The sequence below is a fragment of the Lissotriton vulgaris genome, chromosome 3_1, assembly GCF_964263255.1.
Source record: "Lissotriton vulgaris chromosome 3_1, aLisVul1.2, whole genome shotgun sequence".
Taxonomy (NCBI): Eukaryota; Metazoa; Chordata; class Amphibia; order Caudata; family Salamandridae; genus Lissotriton; species Lissotriton vulgaris.
The window spans coordinates 655259506-655285092 of record NC_141689.1 but is presented as its reverse complement, the minus strand read 5'-3'; the positions used below and the strand labels follow the sequence as shown (position 1 = coordinate 655285092).

Here is a 25587-nt window from a genome sequence, read left to right as displayed (position 1 = left end):
AACGAACCAGTAATTCTGAAGACATTCTTTCCCAATCCGCAAACGGTAGCAGAGAAAGCCTTGCATTACCCTGACATCAGAAGATGTCTAAAATTCTATCTACAACTAACTGCTACATTACATAAGACTGACTAGTTATTTGTAGCATACGGAAGGATACGTCAAGGATACGCTGAATCTAAACAGACCATAGCCCGCTGGGTGTCCTCAGCTATCAGTCTATGCCATCAGCAAGCAGGAAGGCCACTGCAATCATTGCCAAGGGCGTATTCTACGAGAGCGGTCTCCTCCTCGACAGCCCTTTTTTCTGTAGTGCCTCTTCATCATATCTGCAAAGCAGCAACCTGGTCCAACAATCATACCTTCACCAGGCACTACTGCATAGAGGCTGCCAGCGATGCAGATACTTCAGTGGGATGAGCAGTGCTTCACAATCTTATTAAATAAGGTGAGCCTCTGTTCTCCCTCCTTTATGCTCTTTTAGACGCTTATTTTACATGTCATTGTTGTTTGTAAAACATGTGTATGCTTTATGATATAAGAAGCATCTATGAGCAGGATGGTGTGTACTGCTATCTACTCTGAATCTATGAAAGACACCCCAATACTGGAGAAGAACACTAGTTACTTACCTGTAATCTGTGGTTCTCCAGTATTGGTGTCTTTCATAGATTCACATGTACCCGCCCACCTCCCCTCAGAGGCTCCTCAGGCGATAATGTTGGTTTCCCTCCTGTGCGAGAAAATCTGAGAGCCTGAGCCTCTGAGGAGAAGATTCTGGTGGGTGCTGTCGCCTGATTGGCTGTAGCTTGGTCTATACAAAATGACTAGGATACTCAAGAGTGCGGAAGTTTTTTCACTGTAGCTTAGGGCTACGTTACTTCCTGACTGGTTATTACCAAGGGTTTTGGTTTATTATAGGCAAATTGCTTTTTATGTACTGTGGGACTCCCACTCAGACGACGGGTATTGATTCAGGCATGTGAATTTATGAAAGACCCCAATACTGGAGAACCACAGATTACAGGTAAGTAACTATTGTTCTTCTTTATCTTGATTTGTGGGAGCAGTGCAGAGACAGTAAACACAATGTAATATGAATGATTGGTGGCCTCATTTGAAGTACTGGGACATTTTATTGTGATTTTCACATGATATTCTTCAGTTCTATTTTAATCTAAAATGTGCATAAGGAAACTAGAACACATTTAATTTACATAATACCTCATTAAAGTTTAGAACATGTACAGCTGTATGATCAAGTTTGTTTTTATCACTAGGTGGCTAACTTTTCTACTACGGAAGAAAATGACATAGTAGATGCAGAGCAGAATTCAAATTCGAAGCAGTGGGAAGACATCATTCCACAGGATCAGCGTGAACGTCTCGAAGAGGAGGAACGACAGAAGGAACTTGAAGAAATGTACCTGCTTCCAAGAATGCGGAAATGTGCTAAGCAGGTACTTTTAACAGACTTCTTTTTGTAAAATAATGTTTTCTAATGTATGTAATATTTTCGGTTAGGATGGGTATCGGAGTGATTTTTGGTTGTTCCTTCACTACCAGAGAAGCACTTGCATCTGTCTACTCAATAGGGAGGGACCCATTTTTCTTAATTTTCAATCTATTGATTGTATTTATTTATTTATTTATTTTAAAAATTTATAAAGCGCGGCGTATACCCGTGGGTGTCTTGGCGCTATAATTTTGCTGAAAATCCCAGAATAAGGTGGTATCTTCCTTCGAACATATTGTTTCTGAGCGGATTATTGATCAAATAACCAAGTTTTTACCAATTTTCTAAACTGAAATAACGATGGTGCCAGTTTTATTTCCTTTGGGAGCATGTTCCAGATTTTGGCTGCAGCATTGGTAAAGCTTCTATCGCCCCATGTCACCGTCCTGGTGCGAGGCACTACCAGTAGGTGACTGTGTTCGGAGCGTAAGGATCTTTTTGGTGAATAGTATTGAAGTTTTCGTTTGAGAAAAGCTGGTCCAAGACCCTTGAGAGCTTTGTAGGTGAGACACAGGGTCTTGAATCTGATGCGATTTCTCATTGTTAGCCAGTGGAAATTTCTTATCGCATGCTTGGTGGACTGAAACTTAGGAATGCCAGCTAGTAGCCTTGCGGCCGCATTCTGTATAAGCTGGAGTTTGGCCACCACCCTTGCCTGAGCGTTTACAAACAGTCCATTACAGTAGTCGAGTGAAGAGAGCACTAAGGAGCTCACCATTGTTTTCCTAGCACTCTCAGGAAGAAAGGGCAGGATTTTTTTAATTATCTTAAGCTTGTAAAAAGCAGACGACGCAACCTGGTTGGCATGGTTGGAAAAATTAAGATTGTCGTCAAATATAACGCCCAAGTTCCTGACCTTTTTCACTGGTTCTGGCGGGGCTCCGAGGGGTGTCGGCCACCAAAGAGTGGACCACTGTGGTGATAAATTTCCAAAGATCACTACCTCGGTTTTCTCCGAGTTGAGGCGCAGGCAGTTTTCCGACATCCATTCCTTGATGGCAAGCATGCCTTCTTGGAATCCGGCGGCAACCTCCTCACCGTTGTTCTTGATAGCGATCACCAGTTGGGTGTCGTCGGCGTAGGAGGTAAGGCTCATCCGGTAGTTCTTAATCACCCTTGCTAAGTCCGACACATAGATGTTGAAGAGTGTCGGTTGAGTAAGTTCTCCATCATGAGATCTTCAGGATGTCTTCAGTATTTTTTTTACCTCATAAAATTGTTTTGTTCGAGTCAAATGAGCTGCAGATTACACACTGTTGCATAGATCGCCATCCAGTGTTGGGCCTGGATGTTTGCACTTGTTTTTATCCTGAAAAGTCTTTGGAAGTCACAAGATAGGTGACTCCTCCTTTGGATGACATTGCGCATGGGCATCGGCTCCATCCTTAGATTGTTTTTTTCCGCCATCGGGCTCGGATGTGTTTCTTGTGCTCCGGTTTGGAATCGATTCTTTCGGCACACAATCCTTCACCTGTTTCAACGGTATTGTTTTGAAAAGGGTGCGTAGCGCGTGTTGGGAACCTTTAAGTGGGAATTTGTGTGACAATACTTTTTAATACTTTTAAACTGCGTTTTTGCACATGGTAAAAGCCTCCCCTACCTGCCATCGCCTCCCCGGTCCGTCACGGCTTTTTGGTGCCGCTTGAATGGAGGGACGCAACTCCTCCCGCCACTCCCCCTTCCTGATTAAGAGGACTATAAACCTAGATGGCATACCAGACGCGCAGCGGACGTGAGCAGCGGGCGCGCCACCAGCGCGCCAAAGGCAAGCCTGTCTGTACCCGTCCGCGTCCGGACGGGTCCAGGGGCCACAACCCCCTCCCCTTGCGCCCCTCAGATGAAACAGTTTAGCAATGAAAAATTATACTCGCTAGCCGGCCCAATACCCAGAGCATGTAAACATTCAATTATTCCTTCGAGTGATGATTACATCTGCTTAGTCTGTAATCTCCACCCTGTAATAGATCCCCATCCAGTTCCTATCAATCCACCGAAATTTAAAATACTGCTCTTAAATTGTTGATCACTGCCGAAACGAACAGCTGAAATATCCATTTTGCTCGAAGAGGAACAGCCTGAGATACTGTTTTTCACTGAAACATGGCTTACCCCTAGCTCTGAACCTGACATGATTCAGGCCTTACCTACTTGCTATTCCATCTCAAGGGTTGACCGACCTTCTGGGAAAGGTGGGGTATAGCTATTATTTATAAGCAGGGTCTAACGTGCCGGCTGACCGGCAGCCCAGTCCGGGACTGTGAGAATACAGTCTTTTCTATTGAATTCTCGCCTGTCCTCACCTTTTCCGGCATGCTGATATACCGAACCCCTGGTCCCTCAGCCAATTTCTGTAATACTTTACCCGAACAAGCAGCCGATCTGGCCAGCTCACTCTAGAATTTTACCTGATTGGGTGATTTTGACCTCCACTTTGATGACCCTTTGCAGACCTCGTCCACTGAACTTACCAAAGATCTTTCAGTTTTTCATTTTTCTCATAAAATTACCGAACCTACCCACCCACGTAAAAGGTCATCTTTTAGACCCGGTCTTTTCGAACTCAAAAGATCTATCTGGAGGAATGCCCATCCCTATTCCTTGGTCGGACCACCTTCTTATACCCCTTATCTGGTCCCCTCCGTGTTCACCACCCCCCTCTTACTCAACATACTCCGAGAATCGCCGTTGGTCTAAACTATCTATCGAACAATGGACCTCACTACTGGAAAAAACCCTCCCAGAGCCATCTTTGGGTGCAGTTACAGCCAATGATAATTTCAATCCCTGGGTAAAGAGCTCCCTAGACTCTCTCGTCCCAGTAAAAAAGATCAGAAACAACAAGGATGCCAATCCTAAACCTTGGTACTCCACTTTTCTGCGGGGCTTAAAACAAAATTGTAAAAAACTTGAAAGACCCTGGAGAAGAAATTTCTCCCCAGACAAGAAAAAACTTTATAGGGAGAGTATCCATCACTACAAAGCTGAAATGAGAGATGCACAGGCAGATTACTACGGAAAGAAATTGTCAGCCGCCTCCAGCTCCCCGCGGGAGATCTTCAGTATAGTTAAAACTCTCTCTAAAGTTTCTAGACCCGATCCCTCTGGAGATCATTGTGACAAGCAAGCAGAGTTTTTTTGCAAATAAAATTAAAATCATCTGCTTGATCCCACTCCTGAGGCGGAAGCCGGGAGCTGGAGGTACGCATTGCACCTACGCTTTTAAAACTGTGAATGTCACTTTTCTCTGTGTAATTTTTAAAAGGAAACGAAGCATACCTTCTTGTTTGTATCTTGAGGCAGAAGCCCTTTGACACATAGCGCATAGCCGAGTTGAACGCTGTTGCGCTCACAGTTACTCTAGCGGCCGCCATCGCTGCCGGGCTCGCTGGCCAGGCCCCCCCCCCCCCGAGGCCACGCCCCCGCCCTGTTTATAAGGCGCTGAATACAAGCGTCCTTAGAAACCTTTGATCCCACTCCTGAGGCAGAAGCCGGGAGCTGGAGGTACGCATTGCACCTACCCTTTTAAAACTTTGAATGTCACTTTTCTCTGTGTAATTTTTAAAAGGAAACAAAGCATACCTTCTTGTTTGTATCTTGAGGCAGAAGCCCTTTGACACATAGCGCACAGCCGAGTTGAACGCTGTTGCGCTCACAGTTACTCTAGCCGCCGCCGGGCTCGCTGGCCACGCCCCCCCGAGGCCACAACCCCCCCGCCCTGTTTATAAGGCGCTGAATACAAGCGTCCTTAGAAACCTTTGATCCCACTCCTGAGGCGTAAGCCGGGAGCTGGAGGTACGCATTGCACCTACGCTTTTAAAACTTTGAATGTCACTTTTCTCTGTGTAATTTTTAAAAGGAAACGAAGCATACCTCCTTGTTTGTATCTTGAGGTAGAAGCCACTTGACACATAGCGCACAGCCGAGTTGAACGCTGTTGCGCTCACAGTTACTCTAGCGCCCGCCATCGCTGCCGGGCTTGCTGGCTATGCCCCCCCCGAGGCCACACCCCCCCCACTACGTTAAATATGTGCTTCGGTAGGAAGCGCAGCGGACGAGCGCAGCGGGAGCGCCGTTTGCGCGCCTAAGGCAAGCCCGTCTGCGCCCGTCCGCGCCAAGATCGCGCCAGGCGCAGGAAGCTCTGGACATGAACCCTCCATTATAAGATACCAGCCCGATTTTCTTCATAGCCTACGCATAGAAGATAGCTGCACTTGTAAGGTAGAAATGAGCAACATCAAAGGGCCCTTTAGCTGTAAGCTCTGCAGGTGGAGCTCATCTGGGTCCCCAGCCACTACGAAGGACCCCCTAATCGAATCAATCAACGATATGCCACACTTTAAAGGAGGGCTGATCAACGCTCGCTCCATGTGCAACCACAGCCAAGATATCAAGGTTCTTATCCTTGATTTAGATCTTGACTGCCTCCTCATTACCGAAACCTGGCTCACTGATAACAGTAACCCAGACCTAGCCATTGCCCTCCCACAAGGCTATACCATTTTCAGGCAGGACAGGCTGAAGGGGAGAGGCGGGGGAGTTGCATTGGTGTTAAGAAACCACTTTAAATGCCATACATTCAACTTAGACTCCCTTAAAGGTACAGAAGGACTCGGCTTTTCCATCAAACTGAATGAGACCTCCTCCTTCTCAGGAGGATTAATTTACCGCCCCCTGGCAGTGCAACCAGATTCCTTGATTCTCTTAGTGACTCTCTAGGTCAGCTCCTCATTCGATACCCACACTTTACTCTCCTAGGCGATTTTAATCTGCACCTCGACTCCATAGCAGATTCTCAGGCTCTTAATTTCCACCAGACCCTAGAAATTTTTAATCTTCAACAAATGGTTACACAGCTCACTCATCAAGCGGGACACATACTAGATGGGGTATGTACGAACTTTCCCCTCCTAGAAATCAAATCTCCTGTTCCTCTCATCTGGACCGACCATAGTTTGATCCTGTTTTGCATCAAAGCCCCACGCCCCCAAATCTCAATCAAACCAAATCTACCTTCTGACAACTACGTTAACTGGAAAAAGGTAGAGGAAAATTTCAAGCTGAAACCTATCATCCAGACTCAGACCCCCAGTCTGACGGGTAACGTAGAACACAACTCAGATCTCTTCAAAAGCTGGATACAACAAGAGATTAAAGTACGTGCACCTCCCAATCGTCCCCGAAGAAGGGAGGAAAGATGCAAGACAAATGCCCCTTGGTTCACCCCAGATTTAGCTAAAACCCATCTATTATGCAAAAAAGGCGAACGCAACTGGCGCAAAACTTACAACACGGCAGACAGAAACTCCTACATCCAGCTGAGGAAGACTTATCATGCCAACATAAAAACCGCCAAGAAAGATTTCTATAACAATGCCATCATAGAATCTAAACAAAAACCTTGTTTTCAATAGTTAAGTCTTTTACACATCCTAGAGCGTTACAGCCCGAAATACCTCCATCCCAAGATTTCTGCAATCAAATAGCAGACTTCTTTGAGGAGAAAATTGACTCAATACAGAAAATTTTTCCCATACAACAAGTCTCTCATGCTGCTACCCTCTCCAATCAGGGAGAAATTACCATTGGAAGTCTGAAAACCTTCACCCCGGTCAGTCTACCCCTAACTCGGGAAGTAATCCTAGCCTGTAAGTCAGGAGCCCCCTCAGACCCCTGCCCCCGTAGAATCCTACATCAGTTAATTGATGTGGTGAATCCAATTATAAATAAGATCGTTAACTCCTCCCTCAATACAGGCATTGTTCCACGAGAATGGAAACAAGGAATTGTTAAACCTCTGATGAAAAAACATAATAAATCACCTTCAGACCTCTCCAATTTACGCCCAATATCTCTTCTCCCAGTTTTGGGAAAAATCACGGAACAACTGGTCTACAGAGAACTAAAAAGCCTCATAGAAACATACAACGTCCTCCACCCCCAACAATCAGGATTTCGCCCTCCCCATTCCACGGAAACAGCACTAATTGAACTGACAGACTCCATAAAGCTGCTTCACGATCAAAGAAAGAACACCGTGCTGATTCTACTGGACCTCACAGCGGCGTTCGATACCATCTCCCACTCTATACTGCTGGCCAGATTAAAAGACATTGGTATTTCAGATACGGCTCTCGCGTGGATAACATCCTTCCTAACAGACAGATCCCAAACCATGGCCTTGGGCCCTTTCCTTTCCAAAGAGAAGAAAGTTCGCTCTGGAGTCCCTCAGGGATCCATCCTGAGTCCTCTACTTTTTAACGTCTACCTAATCCCACTCATCTCTCTGATTGAATCATTCGGCGTACTCGTAACTTCGTATGCCGATGACACTCAACTCATCGTGCCACTAGAGGAAAACTCTACTAATGCCGAACTTAATCTTTAAAACTGTCTAACTGAAGTTTTCCACTGGATGGAAGTAAATCACCTTAAATGTAACGCCAGCAAGACTGAAATCCTCCAAATGGGAAAAAATGTCAATTTCTGTCCTAGCCTATGGTGGCCAGAGGGCTCCACCGCTCCTCCCCAGACCGTAGTGACAGCAAGAAATCTCGGAGTCCTGTTCGACACCGAGCTATCCTTTGACCAACACGTCAGGAAAGTAGCTGGATGCTGCTTTGGCATCATCAAATCTCTTTAAAAAAAATTCGACTTCCTGCCCACTGACTCAAGAAAGACGGTAGCAGTGGCTCTTATCCTCGCCCGCCTAGACTACTGCAATAGTCTAATGGCAGGAGTTAAAAAATCTACACTAAAAAAACTGCAAAGTGTACAATACTCAGCAGCCAGACTAGTTCTAAAATTACCCAGAAAATCCTCAGCATCTGCTGCCTTAAAAACTCTTCATTGGCTGCCTCTGCATAAAAGAATACTTTTTAAAATTCTAATCACTGCATTTCGGGCATTCCACTGCACAGGCCCTAAATATCTCACCAGGCGCTACCCCCACTACAACCCTCCCAGGACTCTACGATCCTCTGACGACAATCAAATAAAGATAGCTAGGTTTAACCTCAAAACCAAAGGGGGCAAAACCTTGACTTATCTGTCCTCCAGAGCCTGGAACTCCATGCCTAAAAACCTCAGGTCCCTAACTCTAGAATCCCAGTTCAGGAAGCAACTGAAAACCTGGATATTCAATCTTCCTGACGACTATGTCATGGCCGCCATCTAACTCGGCTTACGTAACTGACTGCTTACCTCCAGAACAGCGCCAGGATGCTCCTTTCGGAGCGACCGGTGCGCTCTACAAATACAATCACAAATTACAAATCTACTCTTCCTTTTCAAGTGCTAAAAGTGATTTCTCCGCTCCCTCAGTCCCTGGTAGTGCGATTTCCTTGGGTAATATTCCGGCTTTGGAAATGCCTACCCTAAAAAGTCTTTTCGCCAAAGTAAAGAGCGGCTCACCCAATGATTCTGCCCCTCTAGGAAAATTAAAACTGGTAGCTGATGTGGTCCTCCCAGTGATCCTAGACCTTATTAATGCTTCTCTTTCCTCGGGAACCGTTCCCCCCATGTGGAAGGAAGCAATGGTAAAGGCTCTTCTAAAGAAACCAAGCCTTGATCCGGCAGACCTAGGAAATTACCGACCAATATCGCTGCTCCCTGGAATCAGTAAAATCACGGAGAAATACCTTAACCTAATCCTATCAGCTCACATAGAGACTAACAACCTTCTCCACCCGACCCAAACTAGTTTCTGACCACAACAGGGTACGGAGACAGCCCTTATGTCAGTAGTGGAACAATCTAGGAAAATAATAGATGCGGGCGGCACTGCGGTGGCCTTTGATACCGTAAATCATCAGATACTGATTCAAAGGCTGTGCAACTTAGGTATCTCTGGAACAGCGCTGAAATGGCTAACCTCCTTCCTAGACAATAGATCCTTTCAAGTATTTAACAACCAAGCTACCTCCAAACGAACCTCCCTTCGTTGTGGAGTGCCACAGGGATCTTCTTTGAGTCCCACTTTGTTCAATGTTTACACCAGTACCTTAGCCGAGGCTGTTCTACCTTTTGGAGTCCACTTAGTTACCTATGCAGACGACTCACAATTGGTGATCGGGTTCAATAAAGTGGAAAGCTTTCTTTCCTGTCTTCCCCTCTTCCTGGAGGAAATTTCAAGGTGGATGAGGGACTCGTTTTTAAAACTTAACGGAGAGAAGATAGAGATTATGATTCTGGGCAATCAATCTCCCCACGACATCGCGGAAAGATGGCCCGCCTCCATGGGTCTCCTACCCCCAATTAAAATCCAAATAAAGAGTCTGGGGTTTTGATTGGATAGGGAATTAACATTTAAAACCCAGGCTCAGAAGACAGCAGCCGTTTGCTATGGGATATTAAAAATGATTCTGAAGGTTCTCCCCCTTCTCCCTTTCCAGGCTAGAAAATTAACAGTTCAGGCCCTGGTGCTCTCCAGGCTGGATTATGCCAATGCCCTCTATTTGGGTGCCCCAACTGCCACCATATCCAAACTTCAAGTCACCCAAAACCGGGCGGCAACACTTCTTCTGGATATTCCAAGCCATCAATCTGCCAGACCAGCTCTAAAAACTCTTTATTGGTTACCAGTCCAAGAGAGAGTGAAGTTCAAAAGCTTATGTACTGATCATAAGCTGCTGTTCAGAGCCGGCCCCCGATCCTCCAAGACATCATTAAGCCTTATGAACATATAAGATCCCTTCGTTCTGAAAATCAGAACCTCGCCATTATTCATAGGATTCGTAAGGCCAGAAGCGGAGGTCGATCTTTCTCGGCCAATGCCTCCAGACTCTGTAATACACTTCCTCTTTCCCTTCGATTTGAACCCAACCATTTTCGATTTAGAAAAGCTTTGAAAACACATATTTTTCCCAATTAAGAGACCCCACTTCGCTGCCACTGTAAGCGCTGGGATGCCTCCGGGTAGCCATGCGCTATATAAGTGCATTTACAATGACAATTACAACGCGTTCCCCAATCGACGCGAGTCTCATTATCTTCGAAGTCTTCGATTCCAGTTGTCGACGAAGGCCGTCGGGCCTACCTGGGCCTACCTGGGCCTTAACTTCTGGCTCATCAAAAGGACACCATTCAAAAAATGTCCTCAATGTCGGTCGAAGTTTCCCCACACCGATCTCCATGAGTTGTACAACCTTTGCCTCTCACCGGAGCACGAGGCCAGGGACTGTTCAGCTTGCGCCTCCTTCCGCTCCAGAAAAACAAATTTGGGACCGACGAGCTCGAAGGACCATGGCTCACTCGTCATCTTCGATCCCCGACGACATCTTCCAAGAGGGCGTTGACGTGCCAGAACAACAGGTCCAGGAAGGCATAGTCAGCTACTCCGAAGCAGAGGACTCAGACTTTGAGGAAATCACTCCAGCACAGCGAGTCGTGAGTACACACGTCAACCCCGACCCTTCCTCTACATCCTCGGAAAAGGCTTTGTCACACCTTCACGCCCATGGTGCACACCGAGAGACTGCTTCCCATGTCCCGCCTTCGGGCTCGGTAAGAGAAGCCTACTTAGCCTTCGGGCAACTCGACACACACCGACCAGCGCCGAAAAAGAAGCCGTCCTCTTTCTCATCCACGCCGAGCACTGCTTCCACTTCCATGATTCAGAAAAGGGGGTGGTGATGAACAGAGTGTCTGAATTAAGCAGACCACTCTTACCCAGTCCAAAGATCAGGGCTTGATCCATCACCGTTTTTCAGCTCACTGCACCATCCCAGCTCAGAACTTGGCTATATGCAAATTAGTCTGACCCTGGCCCAGTGCATCATGGGAACAGGGCAGACCAAACTACCAAGCCAATTCTTATACTGGGAAGGAAACAAGCTACCGGGGACCGGTTTCTGGCATTTCAGCCGTCTTCGGCCCGGCTTGCTTGAATCCTGATGGTGCAATGAGCTAGGGACTCACATCTGAGTATACCCTTCCACGCTTATGGTGGACAAAAATGATTCCACTTCCAAGCACTCAACACCGAAAACACATTCGGAGCTGAGCAAAAAATAGCCACCAAAGGGCCCGCTTCCATGCCTCAGAGCCGAAAAAGGCCTCAGAACCGAGGAAACAACACGTTCCACCGGCCAAAGACACTGCAAAAGGTCACGATTCGAAGCCAAAAGAACCTAGACCAGCTACCGAGTCGGTGCCGAAAAAGCCTCCGGAACCTAAGACCTCGACACCAAAGAATCTACCTTATACAGAAGTACTATTTCAACCAGATCCTTCCCAAAAAACTCTTGTGAAATATCCTAAAACTGGTCAATTGGCTCTTGGCTCCAAGAAAAAACCACTAGATACCCCTGCACCGGCTCTTCATCCTAAAAAGAGAGACATTGCAACCTCTCCATTAACGATCCCTTCTCCTTCTCCTCCTCCTCCTCCTCCTCCTCCCCACCACATCACTCTCTTACACCATCCCCATCTCAGTAGAAGATGATGATGATGGGGATAACACCTCTGATGATACAGGGGGAGGTGCGGACAATGAACCGCTAGGGAATCCTAGACCTCCTGACTTCCCTAACCCATGGGATGATTATAGCACCCCAGGCGTCTTTAAGGTTCCCCAGGATGACATATAACCCTCACAGGACACTATGGGCTTTAACCAACTCGTCTATAGAGCTTCCCAATACCACGGGGTTGACCTATACACAGACCCCATGGAGGAAGATTTTCTCATGGACACTTTTGACACCACACAAAGGTCCACCTCAATTCTACCCATGCTTAAGGGGGTCATTAAGCATGCACCAGAGGTATTTAAAGATCCAGTCAGGGCTCAAGTACTCAATCCCTGGATCGAGAAAAAGTATAAGACTGCCCCTACAGATCCAGTCTACATTAAAGGCCCCGCTACACTAGACTCCCTTGTAGTCTCCAATGCACGTAAAAGTGCCAATTCCCAAACATCAGGTGAGGCCCCCCCACCAGATAAGGAGTCTAAACCCCTGGAAGCCTCTGGCAATAGAACGGCGTCACAGGCAGCAAACATATGGCGCATTGCCAATACTCAAGCGCTGATAGCAAGGTACGACAGGGCACATTATGATGAGCTGGAATCCATGATGCAGCATCTCCCAACACATATGAAAATAGGGCCAATGAACTCATCCAAGAAGGTAAAACTATCACCAATACCTCTATCCGTTGTGCCCTAGATGCCGCAGATACTGCTTCAAGGGCAATTAACACCAGTGTCCTTTTGCGTAGGCATGCCTGGCTTGGTATTTCAGGTTTCACCTGAAATCCAGAGTTCCATCCTCAATCAACCATTCAATGAGCAACACCTATTTGGCCCTAATGTTGACGTATTCCTTGAGAAAATAAAAAGGATACCGACACAGCTAAATCTATGGGAGCCTTGCAGTCGCAAGCTCCCAGACGCTCCTTCGTCACTCATTCATCACGATCTTTAAAAACAGTGCTCTTTCGAGAAGCGTGGGGTGTGATATAACTGGGTTGTCCGCTCTCTGAAAGGACCTGTTTCTCAAGTACAAGCGCTTAGAGACCAATCGGTGATAATGCGCTATACAAATGTAATAAATAAATTTGTCACTCATCCTACAGAAGCACCAACAGAGGCTACTCCTCAGATAGCCCCTCCACTTCTTACAAAACCCCTACCCAATCCACCGCCACAAGGGGCTACCAAAGAGGTGGTTACAGGGGTAACAATAACAAAGGCAGAGGCAAAACTAACAACTCCCGTTCTGCCTCCACCCCTACCCAATGACTTCCGTCCACTTCCCCCACACCATTCCACTCCAGTCGGGGGAAAACTACAACAATTCCTTCCTGTCTGGACCAACATCACATCAGACAGGTGGGTGTGAGAAATAATTCAATCGGGTTACTGTCTCGATCTACCATCTACCCCCCCCCCCCCCAAACATACCACCCAAACAGCATCCAATGTCACAAGAACATGTGTTACTGCGAAAGGAAGAGCTAATATCCCTACTTTCCTATCCCAAAGAAAGATGGCTCTCTAAGACCTATTCTAGATCTCAGACCCCTAAACCTATATATACAATCAGACCACTTCCACATGGTGACACTCCAGCAGGCCCTCTGCTATCACTAAACGACTTCCTTGCTACCCTAGATCTCAAGGACGCCTATTTCCACATTCCCATGCACACCGCTCACAGGAAGTATCTCAGATTTGTAGTGGACGGTCAGCACTATCAATTCAAAGTACTCCCATTCGGAGTCACAACAGCATCACAAGTATTTACCAAGTGCCAAGCAGTAGTGGCTATTTAGCAAAAATAAGGGGGACCCAATAAGTACCTAGGGACCTTGGGCAATCAACTATTAAGGAGAACAATGGTCCATAGGGTTAAGTTTTTCACAAAACAAATAAAAATATAGACTCAAATCAGTACTATATTAGCCAGTTTTTTCAGTGCCCAGCCGGGCCTGAAATTTTATTTCAAGTATAAACAAAAATAAAAAGACCATCAAAGAGGTCTAATGCGAAAGCTGATAGGGTACAAGCGATTCCGGCAGTATCTATCGGACTGCCGGAATCGGGGGTAGCCGACGTATTGCCACTGAGCACGCCGGCCGCATTTTGCTCGGATCGCGAGTAAAGCAGCATCGCTTCTGCACTAAAGACCCTGAATTATTTCGAGTGCGCACCTCGGGAGGTTCGGATAGACTGTATACCTCTGTGACGGTTGTATCTTTCCAAGCAGAATAGCAACTATTAGCAACATCCCTAACCGACTGGATTAGGAACTAGAGGCACTAGCCCTCCACTCAATCGTCTCTTCTAGACTCATTGGAGATCCTTGAAGACCGTTCGAACAGGTCTCTTAAAAAGTACATACAGGCAATATATTGTTGAAGTCCTGATGATGATCCCAGTTCACTAGGAGCCGGGGATCGAAACGCCGTCGACACTTTTTCAGTTCTGTAACTTTCCCATTGTGTTAATATTGTTACAGGAACTGTTTGTCTGAACTTGCCTTGCGAATATGCTAATGATGCAAGGGACAATGGGCTCCCATGTTCTTTTTGCCTGATATTCTTTACCCTCCTTTCTTTGCTTACCCTCTCTCCCTCGAACTCTTTTCGAGTATACTTTGGATAGGTACAGGCTTGTACCCTATCAGCTTTCGCATTAGACCTCTTTGATGGGCTTTTTATTTTTGTTTATACTTGAAATAAAATTTCAGGCCCGGCTGGGCACTGAAAAAACTGGCTAATATAGTACTGATTTGAGTCTATATTTTTATTTGTTTTGTGAAAAACTTAACCCTATGGACCATTGTTCTCCTTAAAAGCAGTAGTGGCAGCACACTTAAGAAGACAGCACATTCATGTCTTCCCACATCTCGACGACTGGCTCATAAAAGCCAGCTCATACAGCCAGTGTGTACAACACACTCACGCAACATTCCAATTACTCCACGACCTGGGGTTCACAGTAAACCTCACCAAGTCCCATCTACAACTATCCCAAATGCAACAATACCTAGGTGCCACAATAAACACCTCAAACGCGCTAGCTTATCCCTCTCCTGTCACAATAGCAAACATGCAAGCTCTTCTAACAAAATTTCAACCTGAACACACTCTTCCAGCTCGAGTGTTCATTGAACTCATAGGGATGATGGGCTCTTGCATATTCATAGTGCCTCATGCAAGACTCCGGATGCGTCCCCTTCAAGAGTGCTTAGCATGCCAATGGAACCAGGCTCAAGGTCAGTTAACAGATCTAGTGTTGGTGGGCGGTCGTACTCACCGCTCTCTGCAGTGATGGAACACCAAAAACCTTTCTAAAGGACGACCGTTCCTAGAGCCGGTTCCTGAAATATTCATGACAGCGGACACATCACTCTCCGTCTGGGGAGCTCACCTACTGCAACAAACCATGCAGGGCAGGTGGACACCACAACAAAAGTTACTCCACATAAACCACCTGGAGTTACTAGCCATATTCCTTACCCTCAAAGCATTCCAAAAGCAAATATTAGACAAGGCTCTCTTAGTCCGCACGGGCAACATGACAGCCATGTACTACATACAAAAACAAGGCAGGACACACTCTCTGCAACTCTCTCAGCTAGCACAGAAACATATGGAGGTGGGCTATACCTCAACATTTTCCTCTTAGCCGAATATGTTCCAGGGGTACAAAACACCATAGCCGATCTGTTGAGCCGTCAGACACAACAGATCCATGAGTGGGAACTTCATCCACAAGTTCTTCCACTGTTCTTTCAGATGTGGGGACAACCTCAGATAGACTTCTTCGCCACCCACGGAAACACCAAATGCCCAAGCTTTGCCACCAGATATCCACACCCACTGTCCAAAGGCAATGCAATATGGCGGAACTTGTCAGGCACATTTGCGAAAGCTTTTCCACCTCTCCCACTCATTTCACTAGTGGTGCTCAAACTAAAGCAGCATTCCCTAACCTTCATGCTAGTTGCTCCAACTTGGGCCAGACAACCATGGTACACCACATTGCTGGAACTTTCTGTAGTACCGCACCAAAACCTATACCTATCTCCATGCCTCTTAACCAGAACCATGGAGAGATCAGACACACGGACCCAGCTCAGCTCAATCTTGAAATCTGGCTCCGGAAGTCCTAGAATTCGGTTACCTTAACCTTCTCCCTGACTGTATGAACGTCATTAAAGAAGCTAGACGTCCCACCACTAGAGCATGATATGCAGACAAGTTGAATCGTTTTGTAATATATTGTCATAACAACATCAATCCCCTAAATGTGTCTATCCAACACATCATAGGCTACTCATTGCACCTCCAAAGATGTAACAGCCTACACGTCTATTAGACTGCATCTTGCTGCCAAGGCAGCATATCTACAAAATAGACAGCATCTATCACTTTTCAGAATACCTGCCATAAAAGCCTTTATGGAAGGCCTCAAAAGAATAATTCCTCCCAGAGCACCACCTTCACCTGTGTGGAATTTAAACATTGTTCTCACAAGGCTAATGGGACCTCCCTTTGAACCTTTACATAAATGTGAGCTACAATTTTTAACATGGAAAGTTGTTTTCCTAGTAGCAATTACCTCTCTACGAAGAGTTAGTGAATTACAAGCACTAACCATTCAGGAACCTTTTCTGCAGATGCATCATAATAAGGTTGTTCTCCGAACTAACCCGCAATTCCTTCCTAAAGTCATTTCTCCCTTCCATCTCAATCAGTCTGTAGACCACCTGTATTTTTCTCGCAGCCACAAACAGTCGCAGAAAGAGCTCTTCATACCTTAGATGTCAAAAGAGCATTGCTTTACTACATTGAGAGAACACAACCCTTTCGTAAAACTAAACAACTTTTTGTGTCTTTCTCACCACCAAATAAAGGGAACCCCATATCAAAATCTGGGATAGCTAGGTGGATTGTCAAATGGATACACATTTGCTACCACAAAGCCAAACGTACATTATCTGTTCCTCCTAAAGCCCACTCTACAAGAAAGATAGGGGCTTCTATGGCATGATCAGGGAACATTCCCTTAGATGATATCAGCAAAGCAGCTACATAGTCTACACCGCACACATTCACAAAACATTATTTTGTAGATGTGCAGACTAAACAACAAGCTACTGTGGGCCAGGCTGTACTCAAAACACTATTTCAAACCACTGTAACAAATACTGGTGGTTGCTGCTAAAAGTGGGTACTGCTATATAATCTATGCAACAGTGTGTAATCTGCAGCTCATCTGCCTCAAATGAAAAATGCTACTTACCAGTATGCATCTGTTCTTGGCATGCAGAGCTGCAGAGTTACACACGCCCACCCGGATACCTTTATCTGTTCCAGTATTATCTTCAGTTTCACACAAGTCTTTATTCGGTACATTAACCATAAAAGACATCACAAAATAAAAAACAGACATTTTAAAACGTACAATACATTGTTAAAACCAACATAATACATACTTACAAGATACATACTAATTTTCTCTAGTTGTTCAAAATAAAAAGAAAGAGCGATATTTCTACAGACGCACTTTAAGGAAAAAGACAGGAAAAAAGAAAAACCGACCATGCTATGAATGTTTGCGTTTCAGCTAGACATATAATGAACTGGGGTAGAAATCACATATGCTCCATATAGATATAGGACCATCACCTATATGAGGCTGCCAGGATTGGAGGAAAGGAACCGCATAGTTAGACCTAAATTTAACAAGAACCAGATCGCCCACAAAGTCCTTGCGTAGAGGTCCTAGCCAGCCCGCCCTTCTGACACTAAGTATGGTCCCATCAATATTTGGCGGTACAGGTCTGTTTTTGGTTAGCCAAAATGAGACCTTGTTTCTAAGGTCCGTATGGCTTTCATGTTTCACCCTTGTAAGTTCATGTACTCCCGAAAGCACACACACAATAGGGGCGGCCTCTGGAGGCAAATGTAGATGCTTAGAAGTGGGCGACATTGTGTTACGAATGACCATGGTTTCCTTATTTAGAGGCAATTGTTTATTTAGTCCTACTGTAGGGCGGGAGCTATGTACATTTTTGACAAGGGGATCCAAGCTATTCACATTCCGAGTTGCTGACTGATAATGGGTGGTCTTGCTTTGTACGGGGTTTTCCGGCATTTGTGTGGCTACTAAAGGCTGTAATTGAGTGGGTGTAGATATAGTTTTTACAGGTAATGAATTGGCCTTAATTGCTTCCTCGACGGCCATAAGCCTATCCCCTAAACTGACCATTTTGTCCATCAGGGGGGATAATATAGATTTTATTATATTCTCGATTGAAGCAAGAAAAGAAGCGTTGATAGGTGTATTCAATGTGTCAGTGTTAGAAGTATTAGTAGATACAGGGTGAGGGCTTGGTTTCTGTAGCTTGGCCCGCCTCCCAAGGTGTTTAACCCCTTCTCGCTTCCTTTTGGCGATGATAGGCTGGGCAGTATTGGCGATCAATGCCAAAGGCGAATTTACTTTTGATCGTGTTAAAGGGGGCTCATCCTGTGTACTAAGGGTTAGTTGGGATTGATTGCAAGGCCGAGGGCTAATATTTGATATGGCGCAGATGGGTGGATTAGTTTCCACATTGACAGGTTTCACATGTTCATATTTAGTTTTACACAGGTTGTTTAGTTCCTCCAGTAATGATATCTCGGGAGCAGGATCAACAAACTGTAAAGGAGAGTACATATTGAGCGAACTATCCAGGGCGGGAGATCGTTCTAATCGCTCTAGGTCCTTAACAATGGGGAGCGTTAACCTCTTTTGATAGTGGTCCAATGTTCCTCTGATCATGCCACTATGCGCAGCATCGTTCCTGTAACCCCCCGTGCAGGTGTAGACATCAGCCATCTTTCGGACATAAACAGTTCAGAGTTGCCACTTTGTAGACAAAATAGGAGGGACCTATTTGTTAAGGGGGACATGTAATGGGAAACAGTACCTTTAGTGCATATTCCGCATCTCCTCGAGATGAGCCAAGGGGAATGGCCCGCTCCCGCGACGCGAGGGGAAGCGCTGATCTTTGTGCGCCTCCTGGCGCGGTTTCACCCAGCGCGGCTTCCGGCCGCTGGGGCTGCTGGGAAATGAAGTCCCCCGGCGCTGCCTTCCTCTGTGCAGCGCTCGTCCGTCAGGGAATGTGACCAGCTATGGCGGCGCTCACCGGCAACAACAAGGTGAGGCGCCGCAAACACCCTAAGCAGGATTCTTACTCCCCCCCCTGCTAAGGATTGTGGGTGATGTAGTCCAGGCTGTGTGGGCAAATGTATTGTAAGAAAAAAAGGAACCCCAACTACAGCAGCAGAGTATCACACACCAAGTCGATGAAAATCACCCTTCCTAAACTGCAACTCAGCCAGGAAACAGCTCGTTCCGTCTATCCCAGCGCTTCACAAGACCGCCACCAGAGCAGATCCCTTATAAGGTTAGCCGCCGCCGGTCTGCAGCGATGTTGAAATGCCAAATGCCGAGTGTAATGAATCCGCGTTTTTCCGCGGAAGCCAATAATCGGATATAAGTAGACCAATTTCTGCTGAGTCAGATCTGCTGAATCCTGCCGGTTTTCAGCTGAAATTCCACTAAGATTGACGTTACAACCAAAGTCGTAATGCTGCCTCAATTCCGCCGTGCCTAAAAAACAGAAGACATTAAACACGCTGATCCGTCAGCAAGCAGGCAACAGGAGCACGTCCTCAGGCCGCCACTACCGCTGCCGCCATCGGCCTCATGGAAGGAGAGGGAGGGGCAAGTCGGACATCGTTACCCTCCCCAGTATTATCTTAATTAGATACAGCTTACATGGACATCCTTCCTATTTTCTTACAAAGCTCGATCATTTCCCTGCTGGCGAAAAACAATCTAAGGATGGAGCTGATGCCCTTGCGCAATGTGATCCAAAGGAGGGGTCTCCTATCTAGTGACTTCCAAAGACTTTTCAGGATAAAAACAAGTGTAAACATCCGGGCCCAACACTAGATGGCGATCTATGCAACAGTGTGTAACTCTGCAGCTCTACATGCCAAGAACAGATGCATACTGGTAAGTAGCATTTTCCTTCAACTTTGTGCATAATTCTAGCAATGCAAATAGATCAATATAATAGAGAAGGTATCCAGGAGACTCTTACCTGAACACAATACCAGGATGCAATTATCACATCTGTCAGGACATCCTGGCAGCAAACTAGGGGGGTTGTTTGAAAAAGACAAACCGGGGGAGAAGTGGATACGTCATTGTGAGAAGACACGTGAAGATAATAGAGGATATCTGCCCAAGAGCAGGTGTCAGCGGTTTACCACAGCAAGATTGAAGAAACCACAACAAATTTGTAGCAAAAAAAAAGGGGCATTGATGCACGTCGTTCATCATTGTGAGGCAATTCTTAGTCCTCATCTCATACCGCTGCTTCATTATCGCTTCAGCTTGCAGACAGAAACCTTCTATCAGTTTCGCTCAGTTCTGAGAGATACAATATGCTGGCTTGTGCTCCAAGATTGCCTAATTACCTTCCAGAGTTTCTGCAACTCTGGAATGTAATGGAATGGAATGAAAATGTATAGAGCTCGATAGCTACCCTGAGGCGTCCTAGCGCTACAGAATTATGAATGAAGGCAGCAGACAGACGGATTACTCAGGGCGTGAGAAGAGCAAAGTCTTTAATTGTTTGCGGAAAAGTAATGAGTTGGGTTCCGCACGCAGGTGAAGGGGGAGGGAATTCCAGAGCCTTGATGCGTTGTATTAAAAGGCACGGCCTCCACATCTGACTTTTTTTATCCTGGAAGCTGTTTTCAGGAAAGAAGTGGATGACCTGAGATGTCTTGCGAGGATATATGGAGTGATCATGGAGTGATTAATGGGCGGTCCCACTTTCCAATAGGCTCGATGGGTGATACAGAGAGTCTTAAACTCAATTCTTCGTCTCACTGGTAACCAGTGAAGACTCCTCAGTCCGATCTTGACCGAGGTACGACGGGGACTTTGAAGTAGTGTGCGGGCTGCGCAGTTCTGTGCAATCTGGAGCATGTTCATAGTAGACTGGGGGGCTCCCAGGTACAAGGCGTTTCCGAAATAAAGTCTCGAGAGAACAAGTCCCTGGACCATTATTTTCCTGGCTTGAAAGGGCAGAATAGGGAGGATCTTCCTTATTAGCTTGAGTAAGCCAAAACAGGTCGCCGATAACTTGGTGGCCTAGGCGTTGAAATTTAGGGATTTATCAAGCCATATTCCTAGGCTCCTAATTTTGTCCTTAGGAATAGGGGGTGCACGAGTGACGAAGGCCAGAGTGACTTGAGAGCTAGTGGGGAGGGGTTACCTAGGAGCATCACCTCAGTTTTTTCACTGTTGAGCTTAAGGTATGATCAGGTCATCCATTTGGAGACCTCTTCCAGGCAGGTTCTGAGGTTGTCGGGTTTGGAGTCTGATTGGTTAAGGGACACCACTAGCTGAGTGTCGTCCGAGTAGGTGATCATTTTTATTCCGAACGGATAAACTACCTCAGCTAGTGGCCCCATATAGACATTAAACAATGTCGGGCTCAAGGATGAGCCTTGGGGAACGCCGCAAACCAGGGGCTTACTCGGGGATGTCATATTGCCCTCGAACACTTGGAAAGAGCGATCGGAGAGAAAGGAATCAAGCCAAGCCCTAGCCTTGCCTGAGATCCCGATCTTCGTAAGCCGCAGGAGTAGTGTGCTGTGGTTGACAGTGTCGAAGGCGGCACTTAGGTCCAGGAGGATTATGGCGGCTGATCCTCCCTGATCCAAGATCTTCCGTGCCTCCTCCATCACTGCCAATAGCGTGGTTTCGGTCCCATGCTTGGGGCGGAACCCAGTTCGAGAGTCATCAAGCAGGTGGTTGCACTCGACGAAATCTACTAATGCGGAATTGATGTATTTTTCCAGTAATTTGCTTATCCAGGTAAGTAGGGAGATTGGCCTATAGTTTTTTGGGTCTGACTGATCCAAGTTAGGTTTTTTCAAGAGGGCCCTGACCATGGCGCATTTCCAGGGAAGTGGAACTGACCCAGTGGTCAGGGAGGCGTTGAGTAAGTTAAGAACCGTTGGGGCGATTTTGTCGTTTACCATATTCAGAGTGCGTGGAGGAGCCGGGTCATTGGGGGAACCTGATTTTACCTGTGATAAAATGATATTTAGAGTAGTAAGGGTGAGAGGAGGGGAAGAGTGGAGAGAAGTAGTGAGATGAGAATCCATGGAGGGGATAGTAGCAGTTTGAGTCAGGATGGGCGTCGGCGGAAAGGCAGAATAACTGATTTGAATTTTTTCTCAGCTAAATTATTGCAGCGAGCTTGTGCATTGAGGGGATCTGGGGGTTGTTCTCGACATTTTAGTAAAGTTTTTGCAATCCGATAGTTTTCTTTGGGTTTAGAGACTGCTGTTTTAATTTTTTCTGCAAAAAAGACTGATTGAGCAGACTTAATCTCCCTTTTGTAAGTCCTAAGCATATCTCTATATTTGGTTTTGCTATAAAGGGAGAAATCCAGTCTCCATTTCCGCTCCAGGTGTTTACATTTATTTTTTAGTTCTCGTAATTCAGGAGAGTAACAAGGCGCGGTCTTAGAGTTACGCTTGGGTTCCCTGAGATTCAGCGGAAGTACGGAATCTAAAGATTTGGAGATCCAACTGTCATACTCTTCATTTGCTAAGTTAGGATCTGGTTTGTTGTGAGGTGTTGTGTTGTCTAGAATAGTCCGCCAGTCATCCAAAGGGTGTTTGAACCAATTTCTGTGTAGAGAAATATTGGTTTGCAGTGGCAGGTGAGGATTGGGAGTTGTCCACTTGAAGGAGATTAGATGGTGATCGGACCAGGGAATTGGGGAAGGAGTACATACTTCCAATTTCGTGCAGTTGCTAAAGATAGGGTCGAGAAGGTGGCCTTTTTTATGAGTTGGGCTGGCTACAAGCTGAGTAAGTTGTAGAGCTGCAAAACTGGCGAGCAAGTGGAGGGCAGTGGGATTGGAGGCATCGTCAAAGTGAATATTGAGGTCTCCCAAAAGAGTAAAATTGGCTGGCGTGGTCGCTAGGCTAGCAACTATGGGGGGAATGTTGGTGACAAAATCTACTAAAGTCTAGGAAAGACGATATATAAGAATTCCCGAGAACTTATTGGTGGGGGAGAAGTCTATAGCGAATGTGAGGCTTTCACATTCCGAAATAGGATAGTGAAAGCTACTACACTGGAACGTGTCCCTGAAAATGATGGCTAATCCCCCCCCTTTTCCCGTTTTGCGGTCTTCGCGAGCTATCTGATACCCCTGGGGAATGGCCTGAACCAGTTCTGGTTCAGATTCATCAGTAAGCCATGTCTCAGTCAAAAAGACAATATCTGGATCAAGATCCTGGATGAGTAGATGGATTTCTAAGGAGTGTTTTACAAGGGATCTACAGTTTAAGAGAAGCATCTTGTGTTTCTTAGTAGGAGTGTTATTCAGGGATACTCTCTTAAACTGAAAGCCACATGATAGGCAGGTAGTTTGAGGAACATCCGGAGGCCAAGAGTGGTCACAGGATTTGGGGGGTGTACACCTTAGTTCGTGATCTTACCTGAGCTATAGATCTTTCTTGCTGGTGCACAAAATGCAGGGTTTATGGCCCCTGGCCCCGATCGGCGCGGACTGGCGCAGACGGGCTTCACTTTGGCGCGCCGCCGGCGTGCCCATGGAGCGCGTCCGCTGCGCGGTCTTAGCCTCGGTTGCATAAATACCCCTGGAGGAGGGGTCAAAAGGGGCGTTTCTCCCTCTCTCCCCGGTCCGCCCTCCACTCAGACAGCCCTCGGTTGCGGTGGAACGGGGTCGGAGCGGGAGGCGGGAGGCGTGCGGCGTAGGGGCTTGGTTCCAGGAGGTAATGGGTTTTTTAAAATCAAAGTGCTAAGTGCAGTTTAAAAATGAGGAAAGCACACACATGTCCGAAACAAGGGTACGGCCACACACTCAGCGCTCAAGTATTCTGTCAGCAGGAGGAAAAACCTTCTCCTTCTCTACTCTCTTATCTTCAGTGTTAAGGCTAACACAAAGAAAGGTCTGCTTTCCAGATGCATCAACATCCTGTTCTTCATGGCTCAATGAACATCAAGGTCTCACTGGTGATCTTCATCGAATGTCCAGTACTCTTCTCTATCCAGCTTCTTTAGCAGCTTCAATGGCAGTCTTTGCTTGTATATCCTACAACCAGCACGTCCTATTCTGCACAAAGTATTCCACTTCAAGACCCATCTGGCTTGAGACCTCAACTTCGTCTCAACAGCCATCATCTTCAGTACCTCAATACTGTCAACTTTCGAGTGGAGTCTCTCAAATGCCACTATTTAGCAGTAAGTTTTGCAGGCTTATTTATTCTCAGAACCAGACAGTACCATAGTATCTCAGTGGATCAGGAATTGGTGTGGAAGTAACCCCTTAATGACTCCACTGCCCTGTAGGATCACACTGTTGGAGTTGAGACGACGTCCCTTGAAGACCCATTCCTAGTTGATTTTCCCATTTTATAATCCACATCACGGAGTCGAGGTATCATTGTGCACTCTGTGCTTATTTCAGTGCCCACTAGATTGTCCTCTTCAATGCTAGTGCCTGGTGATATTTACTCTGAACGTGTTCTCCTTGCACGGACAGGTCCGCTGCCCCCTTGAGTACAGGATTCTTTTTAGATGGCAGACAGTCCTCCCAGTATTCTGGAGGTCGCTGGGTTGCTGGATGGGCCACTCTTCTGTAGCAGGGTCTTTGAGGGCTGCAGACAGGTTGGTTGGGATGGGGACAAGTCAGTTGATGTCTTCAGTCTTCGCTTTTGCATGGCTCTCCTTTGTCCTCTTCTTCGTAAGTCGTCAGTAATCTAAGGAACAGGGATGCACCCAACTACTCAATTTAGGGGCATTAGAGGGGTTAAAAGGTAGTACCCAATGGGCTAGTTACCTTTAGGGTCTCTTTGTAGGTCCTCTCCCTCTGGGGAGATGTTTGAAAGTGCCCTCTTTTTGCATGGTTGCCCACACTTTTTTCTGAATTGCTGATGTGCTTTATCTAAGTGTGCCCTGGGCTCCTGCTAGCCAGGTACCCAGGGCCCATGTTCTTTCCCTAAAACTGCATTGAACACATAGTAACCTATAAGTCACTCCTATGGCAGGCCATAACAATCCTGGAGGCAGAGTGCTTGGTTATGTGTGAGATGGTGCTCTAGCATGAGCTGAGCCTATCTGCAGCTTTCGGAACCATGTCCTTATAGCTGTTCTATGATATTGCCATACCATATACTCTTAAGTGCATTATGAACCTCGCGGTTAAATGCTAACTTTGGTTTGGCTTTATCCAAACATGTCGTGTAAGGTGTCATATGCTTTGGAATACTACCCCCTCGCCAATTCTGGCGACGGGGGTAGCATTCTACCCTTCTAGAGGTAGAAGACATGTTAGTTCTGACTATCCCGGTTAAAGTTAACCAGTGCCCCAGCATCACAAAATGGATGCTGCTGCCGCAGACACAAGTCTGACCTCCTGCTGCTGGGAGTCCTTCCAGTCACAGAGGTTTGGACAATAGGTTTCCTGCTTGGGGAGGTGCGAGCACCACCCCAGACAGGAGGATGTGTATTG

The 25587-nt window shown here is 46.3% G+C and overlaps 1 protein-coding gene across 1 annotated transcript in view; it reads left to right on the top strand.

Annotated features, from left to right (window-relative positions):
- Nucleotides 1-25587, top strand: part of CHD1 (chromodomain helicase DNA binding protein 1) — a 1544591-nt gene that overhangs the window by 825882 nt on the left and 693122 nt on the right. Inside the window, exon 23 of the mRNA XM_086960963.1 lies at nucleotides 1281-1460. Within this exon, the coding sequence (XP_086817089.1) occupies nucleotides 1281-1460 (180 nt within the window). The remainder of the gene's footprint in view (nucleotides 1-1280; nucleotides 1461-25587) is intronic.